Source organism: Barbus barbus, assembly GCF_936440315.1.
Source record: "Barbus barbus genome assembly, chromosome: 37".
In the NCBI taxonomy this organism is placed as follows: domain Eukaryota; kingdom Metazoa; phylum Chordata; class Actinopteri; order Cypriniformes; family Cyprinidae; genus Barbus; species Barbus barbus.
In genome coordinates, this window is record NC_136715.1 from 8,173,128 (window position 1) to 8,186,361 (window position 13,234).

General features: G+C 36.3%; 1 protein-coding gene across 1 annotated transcript; it reads right to left on the minus strand.

The window, feature by feature from the left end:
* Positions 1-589: 589 nt before the first annotated feature.
* Positions 590-4,955, minus strand: LOC306856473 (NTPase KAP family P-loop domain-containing protein 1-like). Its single transcript, XM_079395785.1, has 5 exons — positions 4,803-4,955; positions 4,383-4,447; positions 3,655-3,789; positions 1,717-3,542; positions 590-1,183 (listed from the first exon to the last, which is right to left on the minus strand). The coding sequence occupies exons 2-5, from the start codon at positions 4,396-4,398 to the stop codon at positions 935-937; spliced, it is 2,226 nt and encodes a 741-aa protein (XP_079251911.1). The 5' UTR covers positions 4,399-4,447; positions 4,803-4,955; the 3' UTR covers positions 590-934.
* Between the last annotated feature and the right edge of the window lie 8,279 nt (positions 4,956-13,234).

Genomic DNA, 13,234 nt, shown 5'->3' on the forward strand with positions numbered 1-13,234 from the left:
ATGGTCTGACAGTATTTTCCTGATGAATGGTGTTATCATTGCACCTGCTGTGTCTCAGGTGTGGATGTGTAGGGAATAAGTGTAGACTAGCTGAACAGTTTTTTTCATGATTTTAGAGAAGATGGTTGCACAGTCCTATAAGGTTTGTATTATCGGTCAATAGATAGAATAAATACATTAATCAAGATTAAGAAAGCTAATATTTACATAAGTTTGAACGTAGGTGCATTTTGAGGGGAAGTCGTGGCCTAATGGTTAGAGAGTCGGACTCGTAATCCAAAGGTTGCGGGTTCGAGTCTCGGGTCGGCAGGAATCGTAGGTGGGGGAGTGAATGTCCAGCGCTCTCTCCACCCTCAATACCACGACTGAGGTGCCCTTGAGCAAGGCACCGAACCCCCAACTGCTCCCCGGGCGCCGCAGCATAAATGGCTGCCCACTGCTCCGGGTGTATGTTCACGGTGTGTGTGTGTTCACTGCTGTGTGTGTGCACGTTGGATGGGTTAAATGCAGAGCATGAATTCCGAGTATGGGTCACCATACTTGGCTGTATGTCACTTCAATTCACTTCACTTCTATTACCCTTTTTATTGCAGAAAATGCTGCATTATTTATTATTTTGATTCATGCAGAAATTACACTCAGTAGTATCTTATTTGATTTAGAATCATTGGAAAAGCATCTTAATGGTTAAAAGAAACAAACCTTCTTATTCCCATTACAAATAATGCATGTTACAAATTTGATCTGTTTGAAGACTGAAAGTGTCATCATTTGTTGAGTAGTCTGATTTGTTGGTGTCCATTTACAGCCTTGCCGTAAAGGAGTAATATTTTGTAGGAATGCAAACTTTGTTTCCTGAAACATTCTTAGTCCACTGAAAGCATGCACAGGAGGAAAAATGTGGTGATGCAAACCTCAAGGTCAGTTATACTTCTTACTGGCCATATGCAGATAGGCATATGCCCACTCCAGGGTTTGTGACGTTTGGAAGAGTTTTTGCCTGAGCTGGCTGACTAGAAGGTGTGACCCCGAGGAAATGAATTTGAAAAGATGTCCATTCACCCATAGTCATTTGCAGGACTTGCCTGAGGTCTTTGGGGTCACTGAAGAGAATCGTTCTGCCATCTATGAAATTTTCCCTTACTGTTTCGAGATATTTCTCTGGGAATCTCAGGTTTGACAGCTAAAAAGAAAGAAATGCACATACAGTACTTCAAAATGCACATATAAGTACATACAATTTGTAAAATAAATATTCAGCATACTGTGTGTATGTGCTCAAACGTTTTTTTTTTTCTTTTCTTTTTAATTTTTTGATTCAGCAAGGATGCATTAAATCTATCAAAATGTTACTAAATATTTCTATTTCAAATAACTTTTTTAACTTTTATTCATCTTGGAAAATTCTCATATTTTCTGCAAAACATTAAGCAACACACTCACTTTTCAACATTTACAATAAGAAATTATTTATATTAAATAAAATATTTTAAACTGCAATAAAATGACACAATTTTTTACTGTATTTTTGATCAAATAAATGTATCCTTGGTGAGACTTCTTATACCGAACCAAAACTTTTGAATGGTGGTTGTATAAATAAATAAACAAACAAACACACACACACACACACACACACACACATATCCGTGTAAATAATGCTATGTTGAAACGAACTGCAGCTTTGACTTAAAAAAAAAAAAAAAGATTACAAACCTCTTGACAAATATCTTCTGTTTTCATGTTCATTAGAGTGCGTGATGAGAGGGACTGGAAAGCATTCCTCCCTGCTCTCTCGAGTCTGTGGCTCCCACGGATCCTGGCCAGCTGATTCTTGATGGAGTAGTTTAAGTTCACTGTGCAAAGCTTAAACTTCTCCAAATCCTCTACAGTGAATTTGAAGTGGTTCTTTAGGAAAATCTCGAACAGCTCAGGGTCCCCGTCTCTCTCCAGAAAGTTCTTCACTGCATATCCAATGATGCAGAGCTCCAGACTGTTATAACTAAACACATCCCATAATTTCTTGGTATAATCAACAGTACAGATCGATCCATCTATCTCGTCACTCTGTTGGTCATCTTCAACGCATTGAAGAATCCAACTTAATCTGCAAGGCCAGCAGTCCACCAAAACCACCCATGCAGCAATTTTCTCTGGAGGTGGAGGCTCCAATTTTCGGGTCTCCATAATCATAATAGTTACTCGAATGGAGTTAATTACTCGTCTCATTGACATGGTGTCTCCAGATATGTAAGCTGTAAGTTTGCTTTTATCTTTTGAGGTGATGTAGGAAAATGCAGACTCAGTTAACTTATCCACTTCTTGAAGACTAAATTCTGCTGCAGCAAAGGTTTCAACATTTCCTTTTTTTGCAGTCAAAGGGATGGCTTGTTCTTCTTCAGCCTCACTGTACTTTACAGAATACTCATCTTCAACAGAGAATGATGTCCCGGGATCTCCTAAAGCAGATGTTCCAGTCTCTTCAAAAGGAATATTTTCAGAGATCTCAGACTGACCACGCACAATGTTTTCAAAAACACTGGACTTTGAGGCATTAGATAGTGGAGGTACGGTGAAGGGCAGTGTGATTATGCGATCTAGAAAGTCATACGCAGAATCTCTTTTGCTTAGACAGTCTTCTGCCTGTTGGACCTGTCTAACCAGGACTTCTGGATCTACAGCAAGAACAGAAATGAAGGGACTCTCTTCATCAGATAGGAGAATGTTGATAGCATCCAAAACACCTACGATTTTCTTTGGTGTGCAACGATCCAAGTTGGTGATCTCCAATACCACCCTGATCCTCCTCCTTTCAAAGATCTCCATGAAGTGAATGAAGCAGCACAGTAGTCTCATCTCCAAACGAACTTCATGCATTAGTCCCAGCTGCTGACTTACCTTCTTGTTGTCCAGCCCTTGTCTAATTTTGAGGTCTTGGTTGAAGAAAAGGTTCTTCAACAACAATAATATGAATCGTAGAGCTCCGACCGCAGGAACACCAAGTATAGTGATGACGAAACCTTCCAGTGCACCATAACCACTGGACTCCTCAACCTTTTCTCCTTCTAAGTGTTCCTTCAGATGAGGAAATCCAAACATGATGAGAGAAACCAGAATAAGGAGTGAACCAATGAATCCTATAAGTATTAGCGCCCAAATGGGAATACAGCCCAACTTTTTGGACCTCCAGTTCTTTGGAACATCCTCAATATTCTTCTTCCCTGCATCTTTCTCTTCATCATGTTGGACGATTCGGAACAGGCCCAGCTGGAGTTTACCAAAGCTGTTCTGAATAGCCTTGCTCAACTGCATTACCAGTCCTGCCCAGAGAAGGTCGCTGCCTGCAAAATGCCATGCGCTGAACCTCACAAACATATAACGAATGTTCTTCATGTTCTGGTTCTGCTCCGTCCACACAGGCCGATAGAAGAGGAGCCGCAAGATCAGAGAAAGCATGTCAGAAATAGAGGGAGTAATTGAGCGAGGCTTTGTTTCCTTGGAGTACTTATCTTCTCTTCTTTTGGCCTCTTGATTCATATGAACTTAAAAAAAAATAGGAGATAAAGTGGAAGAAATGTAAAAATCTCCAGGACTTTTGGAGGACATCTGGGATGGTCGATAATTTAAAATAGTTTGTCAAGTGTGCGCACTTACCCTCAATGTTCTTGAGGACCATGTTGATCCTGTTGTGACATTCTGAATACAAACCCACTGTCACAGGAGAAGAGACCTTTGTGAGGGTTTTTGATAATGCATAAGCATACACATTATCCGAAGGGATATCTGTCACTGGAAATGAAACACAGTTAAAAGCTGTCATATTTTCTATTGTAGATTTTTCTGTAACTCTCAATTTGATGTTTCATAACATTCATAATAATATTAATATTAATATAATATTATATCGATAATATAATATTCATGTTATCTTCACTGAAACACAATGATTTATGCCTTTACTACCACAAGGAATAATTATGCCTAACCTATTTTTGGCCAGTATTTGTTTTCAGGTTGAAGTCTACCTATTTATTTGTTTTCAGTCATGAGCAATGATGTTGACATGTGGGTGAAACAGGTAGTATAAATGTAGATAAGACAAACGACTAAATACAGTGCAATAAATGTGCAGAAGACAATTTTTCATGGGTTTATCTGAAAGGACAAAGTCCCCATTTCATTCAAACAAAAAAATTAATAATGGATTCAACGTTAATAATAGGTGGAGGACTCTCAGATAGTGCTGTAAAACTGAATGTAAAGAATTCAGTCATTATTTGCCACTAGCATATTTTTCTTAATTTCTCTCTATTTTTTTTAGGAATTTTCAAGTATACTTGAGTTTTGAGTTTGTAGTTCCTTTTGTATTGTGTGTACCATACCCTTTTCGATTGCCATCAGTCCTCTATTTACAAAACACAAAACTGTGTGTCGTTCACCACTCTTCCTGAATATGAAACCAAAATACAAGCAATTATATTTCAAAAATGTTTTCTAATACATATATGTTGATATGCATGAATTTATTATAGCTGAATTTATGAAACAAATACATTTCTTCATCCAATTCCGCTATAGGCATGCAATATCAATTTAGTATGTGATAACCAAAAATTAAAAGCACACCAAAAAAATATGGCAAATGCATACCAATGCACATGCTGACAGCAACATATTAACTTAGTATGGACATAAAATATACCTCTTTAACAGTTTGTGTTGCACTTTTGAAATGAACCCACCGCACAAAGCTCTTTGAATCCCTCACTATGAAAAATATGATAATGAGGAGAATGTCTCACCTTCTCCAAGCAGAATTAGCAAGCAATCCTTCAGGCACAGTTTACAGCAAAATTGCTAATACGCTAATATCCATTCTCCATTTTCAGAGATATTTCATGTAGACAGAAGAAAACTGCGTTTGCTTTACCAGATGCAGTATAAGAGAGAGAGACAACGGAAGAGAGAGTTTGCTGGTGTGTAAACATTAACTAAGGAGTTGTAGGTGAACTTTGAGCTAGAGCTTAAATTTGACGCTGTATGTGATGGATATCTGCAATATAACTTATAACTGATGTTTATGTATTTATTGCTACTTTTACTAGTGATCCAGTCATGCAAGTTTACTTATTAAGTAAATTAAAACAAATAAAGTGGATCATTATTGTGGCTGTCACGATTCCAGTCTGCCCCCCTGTTTTATGTTACTGATTCTGTTCCTATAGCTTTTTCAGTTCCTGTTTCCCTGTCTGCCTTTCTGGCTTGTTTATTTATTTTTTTATTGAAATTTGAAATATTCTTAAATGTTACTTGCTCGAACATGGATTCTATACTTTTATTATGAATGCTACTGTTATTTAGCAGGCTTCAGAAAGGATGGAAGTCAGAGTTTGGTGCCAGTTGATGGAACTATCGCTTGCCACTGTATGTTGATCATGTACATTGTACATGTACTGTATACAGATTTATGTACTTTGCAAACTTGAACATTTTGTTGTGACATTTGGTTTGAATTCTTCTTTTTAGCTTCTTTTTGGCTAACATAGATGCAGTTTTATTGAAATTGCAGGAATGACTGCAATGTTGATAGTCTTTATAATAGTATCCAAGCTGTTTTCCATTCTCCGCCATTTCCGAAGGATTTGATGAGCAAAGCTAATTTACTTGCAGTGTAACAGTTTACTCTTTTGTCAGGTTACTTAAGTAATATAACTGTTTATGCTTGATCAAGCTTCCGAATAAACACGATTTTAAAAGTCAAAAGAGCATCAAAACCACCCTCATCTTACATTTCAGAATATTCATGCTTGCTCACGTATAAATATGTATGATATTGATGTGATAGTCATGTGCTATAGTATAAATATTCAAAATATACACATAAAAATCATCCATAATAACTAGAAATCTGTATGATTTCCATCTATTGCTCTATTTCTTGGTAAAGCGAACTTGCAGGTGTTGGGACCATTGATATGGTTTACAGGGCTTGTCGTTTTTTGGTTTGATGCAACTTACATCTTGAACTAAGTGGTCTGATCTGGCCCAGATATGGTAAACCTGAATCTGGCATTACCTAAAATCTAAAAGACGACTGTGATCTGCTCTCGGCTCTGATAAAGCACACCAGTGTAGATCGAGTCTCAGTGTAGAGATTTCAGAGCCAATATCCACATGGTGTCTGGGAGCTCTCCCAAACAAATAGATTAAGAATTTGAGTATGAATATTGCATTATGATTATAGGTTGATGTATGATTTCAACAATTTAAATATTATTTTGTTATAAGTCTACAATTGCATTTGCTTCTCTGTAATGTATTTCCAGCAGCATGATGCAATAGAGCAGCATAGCATATAATACAACAATACGCTGTGTTTCTACGAAGGAACATTTTTATGTATTTTTCCTTCAAGGAGCATCTGTCATAGTTGTCTGGGATACAAACAGATCAGAAAAATAAAGCTCAGCACAAACTAAACATGTTATAGCAAAATAGCACAACATAAAGGAAAAACGTGTTCAATGTTCAGTGACAGCTCTGTGCCATTTTAAAATAAATAACACAATGCATTGTATTACATGACAGCCAATACATTCTCAATTCACAATACCACCTTGGTTGAGCCAAAATCATGGGGACATTTTAAGGTATTTCCATTTTGAAAGCCCTAGTTGCATTTTGTTGAAAGACACTGCATGTTTAAAAATGCCTCAAGCTAATTCACCGCAGCTCTATTCAGCATGAACTTTATATTGAAAATGCATGAATGACTGGTACTTTGTCAGGAGCTAATAACAGTTGGCTGTGCTTTCATGACTCTTTCAAAGTCATTTTTGCTGCTTCTTCTTTCTTTTTTTTTTTTTTTTCATTGGAGGTGCTGGATTTCCCTTTGTGGAGAGTGTAGGAGTCTGTACATCTCTGTAAATATATTTCCCAAATTAGATTCCCTGGGCTAAATTAAGTGTGATAATTGGAAGTACAGCTCTCCCAAATGTTTCCCTTAGGATTAATTACAACTGCAGGGACAATCTATCCTACTTGCTTTCTGCTGTGTAAGATCCGGAGGATATTCCTGAATGGGTCATTGTGTTTTCTCATACACATTACAGGAGCAGTGGTCTTCTGTGCATGCAAACCACAGACTTGTGTTTGGAGTAACATCGTAAAACTGTATGAATAAAGAATGAATGAATGATTGAAGAAAAAGCTGCTTGAGACCAAAATCAGGAGCAATTATTATTCATGAAACAAAGTCATACCATAGAGATGCTGTTCATTTTGGACTTTTTTTTTTTTTTTAAAAAGGTCTCTTTATATGCTTTAGGTTTTAATCATCGGTTTACCACAATCTAGATCACTCTGAAATAAGCCCATCCATCATCTAAGACAATCAGATTGCTGTTTCCATCATAGCTTTCCTCCGTAATTGCCACAATATTACAAAATTAAGGCTATATTCTGCTTCGTTCTGCCTCGTGACTCTCAATTAGAGCCTGAAATGAGATGTTATAACTTTAATAATGTTTTCATTCTTTTGAATGATTCTTCTCTTGGTTTCCACACTTTTAGGGTGGTACACTTTCAGCATTGCAAAATGTTGCACGCCAAAATGGGATAAATACGCTCAGAACAGAAGGCTGTCTGGATGGATGTGAAGTATGGACAAGCGCTACTGCTTCAACCTTGAATTTGCCTGGCTTGGGTCAACCTTGAATTTGCATCTTTTTCTTCATTGCACTGGTGCAAACATTTTCTTAAATTCAGATTCGGTGGGTCTTGAATATTTTTGGTTATATTACCACAAAATTTACAATCATTGGACAGATTTAAGATTTAAGCCTACTGTATCATCATGGTCGACCAGACATAAATCGTAACCGGACGGTTTTTGCCCCAAACATACAATCATCTTTTAATTTAATTTTAGCTCATTTTTCTTCCGGAACTGCACACAAACTGTATTGCAATCATTTCCCAAAATGTAGACTAATTTGCGTTTAAATATTAGGGGAGAGTTGGGACATGGTTTATTTCTTCAATCAGGAATGAGCTACAATGATGATATTCATACTGCACATGTTAAATATGCCCCCCCCCCATCCTTCCTGGATATGAAATCAGGCACACTTGACCATTCCTTTCACAAAAAATAATTTTCATGGATAAAGTATTTTTTTAATCATCAGATTTTTTTTGTCATGCTGTCTAAGTTGTTTGCGTGAAGCATTGTGAAAACATATGATTTATTTCTGTGTTTTCTTAGCTTCTTATAAGCATAGCTAGCATGTGTCAATGATATTGTGTCAAGCTGTTATACAAGTTTTATAACGGCTGTCAAGGGTAGGGACAGTTGCAACATGTCCCTTACCACAACATTGATACACTTGGTTAACTGCTAGCTGGTCAAACTAGTCCTTAATACAGTGACTAAGTTCATGCAACTGGCCTTTCACAGATGTTAACAGAAGTAGCCTATTATTCAAGTGTCTTGATTCTGATTAAATTAATATTTTGTAGTTCAAATGTACTATAATAATTAACCAAGACAAGGTTGTTACTTGTTACTTGATTTTTTTTTTTTCTTCCCCATTTACTATTCTTTGTTTTTATAAAGCCAATTTAACTTATTAAAGACCATATCTATGCACAAATAAAATAAAGAAACTGCAAAATGATATTGGGGGGGGGGGGCACTTTCTTATGTGCGCTGTTTTATCAGTACTTTTGCTTTCAAAATCGCTCGCGTTCAACAAGGAGGAGGGAGGGTGGAAAGTGGTGGGGCACAGTAACTCGTTTGGGGGGGGGGGGGGGGGGCAGTAACTCGTTTGGGGGGGCACGGCCCGCGGGTGCCCCCCCTTGGCGCCGGCCCTGTATGTGCACATGTTACAGTAATGTGAGTGAGTAGCCGACTGATGTGGCTTTATTGTATTAAAATTCTGTCTTTCTAATGCAAACAGTCTCTGAAAAACGTTCTATTTTTACTTTAATTCTTGAAATTATACAGTCTAATTCATATCAAAACCAACTGCTTGTGCTGTGTGTGTATCATCTTTGTTTGGATCATGATAAAAATACAGTGGTTGCCTCTAATTTCAAACGGCTAGATATTTATTTTTAAGCCAGTTATACCTTACGGAATCGGCCAATTTACTTGTAAAAAAAATTGGAATCAACCATAAAAAATCATGATCGGTGCATCACTTGTTTATATCTGTAGACATCCTGATAGATACAGTATTTTTTATAGAAAATGAAACACAGGGTCACATTTCTTTAAAATGATGCCTCATTAGCACTGAAATTCCTGTAGCCCTATGGAATAATAATTTGTATTACTAATGTGACAGTATCTACAATATCTTACTTTCATTTTCCACACTCCTTAAAATATATAAGAATGTGAAGAAAGACAACGAAAGGATTACAAAACTAGCTGAAGACACCATCTTTAAAGGCATCTATGAGAGAACTACTGACAAAAAAAAAAAGTAATACCTCTTGACTAAAAAAACAGTAAAACCTTTTGTTAATGTCATGCTGCCCCTGTTATGAAGACTGCATTAGTGATTTAAAACCTGAACCTTCTCTTGAATAATACATCCTCTACGCAATACTGCCCTCGTCTGTATGCACCGTGAAATCAGATTACTGAGGAACATTTATATTTGTATTGACTATCACACTTTTAAATGGTCCCCAAATATGTCACAAAGACTTGGTATGAAAGAGTCCGTATCTTAATTTGTGTTCAGAAAATAAAGTAGTCGATTAGAATTGTAATCCAGTAGCGTCAAAATCATATGCACCATATAATAATCCTGGTTCTCTGCTTTTCCAAAAAAAAAAAAAAGAAAGAAAAAGAATGCGATTAAGAATGTCCCCATCGTGTATGCAGTGTGAATAAATGCTATAGCTTAACATCTGCTTAATTCATTGAAAACCGTGTGTAAAATTTGATTTGCATAATTAAAAGCTGGAACTGTCAATCAGTGAGCAGTTTATAATCATGCTCGTGACACGTTGATGAGATTTTCGCTTAGGCCGACTAATTTTGAATATTAATTCAATGAGCAACGCTGAGTTCATGTTGACAACTAATGTTCAGCCCGTGCAGTTTCAAGTAGCTCGTAAGCAGTGGGAATTGAATGTGTTGAGGGAATTCCGCTCCCTTGAGCCTGAACCTTCAAGTGATGTCCGTTCTGATGCTGCTGGCGGCGGATAGCATTTTCATGAAGGAAGCCTTAATTAAAGTTTCTGAATATTAAATGAACAGCGAAGGGGGACAAACGCTGAAGTGGCCTAAGCTAATTTTTGTGCATAGTAAGTTTATATATATATATATATATATATATATATAAAAAAAATTAAATGAATATATTTGCCTTTTGCCGAACTTTTTTGCCGAAGAGTATCGGGTAGGGTAGGTGTAGGGAGGGCTTAAGTGTCCCAATAAGGTGGCATGCGTTTAATAATTTGAATTAAAACTAATAATTTGCACTCAATACGTTATTATTGCGCACTGTTTTATAATATACGACAATACTGAGGTGCAGATAATTGCCACTATTTGCAATAAGTAGTATAAATAGCAGAAAATCTTGCTATTTTAACATAGTGTAAATAGTATCTATTGCTAAAAAAAATATGCTATTTGCACTTAGTGTAAATAACATTTAACTGCTATTTACACTGAGTGCAAATAGCCGCTGCCCCCCTTGCAACGAATCAATAAAATGAATATAGGCTACATTTAAATAGAAAGCATATTCTTATTAATTGTGGTAATATTTCACATTATTTAAAATTGTAATATTTCAAAAATGTTTACTGTATTCAATATTTTTACTGTATTTTCAGTCTTGAGCATGAGTGTTCTTTTAAAAAAACATTAAATCCTCTTACCATTAGGTGTGTTCGATTTGAAGCGGCTGCGATGAATGGTCAGTGTATGACATCAAAGTACTGCGAGAGCGATTCGCAAGTTTAAGGATCTATTCATAGAATTTACCCGGATAAGTGCTCTCTTAAAAGACTTAAGAATGATATTAATACCAACTGTTCTTTCTGTTTAGAAAACAATGAAACTTCTTTACATTTATTCTGGAATTGCTCTTACACAACATCATTTTGGTGTGACATTCTTGACTTTATCAAATGTTATGTGAATCCTAATTTTGAGTTTACTCATAGAAATGTCATTTTTGGCTTTCATGAATGTGAAAAAAGAAATGATGCTTATTTTATAAACCTTATTTTCCTGTTAGCTAAATATCATATTCATAAATTTTCTAAAAGCAAACCTCGTTTTTTAAGATTCAAAATTGAACTGAAAATGTATTTTGATTCAATTGAGTTCTCTAAGAATTTAAAAGCAATGAGAACGGTAGTTTTTCTGAGCGCTTCCTTTGGACTGAGAAACCCTGGATTGTTATTGTGAGTTAACAATGTTGATAATTGTCATTGTTCTTTTTCAAGTGTTCAATAAAAAAATAAAATAAAATAACAAAAGCTTAAGGATCTATCTGCTCTCTTATCGCTCTCACGGTACTTTGATGTCATACACTGATCGATAGGTGTGTTCGACTTGAAGCAGAATGATCAGTGTATGACATCAAAGTACCGCGAGAGCGATTCGAAAGCATAAGGATCCATCTGCTCTCTTATCGCTCTCGTAGTACTTTGATGTCATACACTGATCATTCTGTGCAGCGCCGCTTCAAGTCAAACACACCTATCACGTCTGTCTTGTTCCCTAGGTGTTTCCTTGTGCTTATTTGGCTTTTCCTGTTCCTGTCCCCATTCAGTTCATTTAGTCCCAGCCATGATCTGTTTCCAGGTGTGTCTCGTTTTCCCCTCGTTAGTTATGTCCATTTATAGTGTGTTCTGCCACATGTTTCTTGTCTGCTGTTAAATGTCTTCCTGTGTATATTGTATTATTAAAAGATTTGTATTCTGAAGATTATCCGTGTCTCCTCGCTCCTTCGTTCCCCGCGCACCGACAACCATCCTCAAACTTTTGAACAAACCCTGTAGTGTGTATCTGTACAGATACTTAATTTCAGTGCTTTAAGTGTGAAAAGTTCTTAAATCATGCATTTTAGTTATTACAGTATATAAAATGTCAGTATTATTGTGATGCATCTAATGACATTTTAATTGCATCCATGTATTTAATTCTGATGAACCTAAAGCTAATTGCTTTGGTTTTTAGTGTAAAGCAATGCCTCGCTACAACAAATGCAGCCTTTTATGGATACAGCGTTGTTCTCTGGAACACTGCCTGGAGAAAAATACACCACAGGTCAGTTATGTTGTTTACGAACCGTGGCTAGGCGAGCATATGACCACTCCAGGGCACGCGGCTTTTGGAACCAATGCTGGTGGACCTGGTCAGCTGTGAGGCAGGATATGAATTTTAAAAGTCGTCCAAGAGTCATTTGAAGGACTGTTACATTTGCCTTCACTGTTTTGGCATATTCCTTCAGGAAGCTTAGTTGAGACAAAAACAAATAAATAATAATAATAAAAAATATATATATATGAAACATGCATTTTTCATGTTCACTACAGTTATTATAAGGCATTTCTCTCAGCGGCTTTCATGTTTTTTTTTTTTTGTAGTTTAAGTTGACTGTACAATGCCTTACTGTTTCCACTTTTCATACAGTGAATGTGAAGTATTTCCAGCATGCAGCAACAATTCATCAGCAAGTATTCAATGTCTCTCCACTCCACTATGAATATAATTACAGGCAAAATAAGTGGACTAATTAATGATTAATGTAAATATCAAAACACTCACTTTATTCCACTAAATACAGCAGAGCATTGCACTCCATTTTAAGTTCAGATGTTGTCCTTCATACAAATATCATATTTTTTTTTCTGTTGGATCATGACCAAAAGCCTTCAGGTCAGGCTCACAGACTCATTTGGCAACACACTGGTTATCTTATGTTCCAAAAGTTCACCTAAAAATTTTAATTTGCCACTGTAAGGGAAACAGGTCAATTTAGCTCAAAGAGAATGATTTATTATTGTATATGGAATTTGGACAGAATCACTGTTTTATAGCTGATCACAGAGTCGGCCAGCGATTCATAGAACACTATTAAACACTATTAAATAGCACAGTAACAAGATCGGCAGTTTAAGACATTAACTTGTAAGCACAAGATACTTCTCTTTTCAATATAAATAAGACTTTATTTGATAAATCTAAGACATTTAA

Coding starts and splice junctions, on each gene's coding strand:
- LOC306856473 (XM_079395785.1), bottom strand. Junction 3,543..3,654: donor GGTCCTCAAGAACATTGAGG/GTAAGTGCGCAC, acceptor TTTTTTTTTAAG/TTCATATGAATCAAGAGGCC. Junction 1,184..1,716: donor CAGAAGATATTTGTCAAGAG/GTTTGTAATCTT, acceptor CTTTCTTTTTAG/CTGTCAAACCTGAGATTCCC.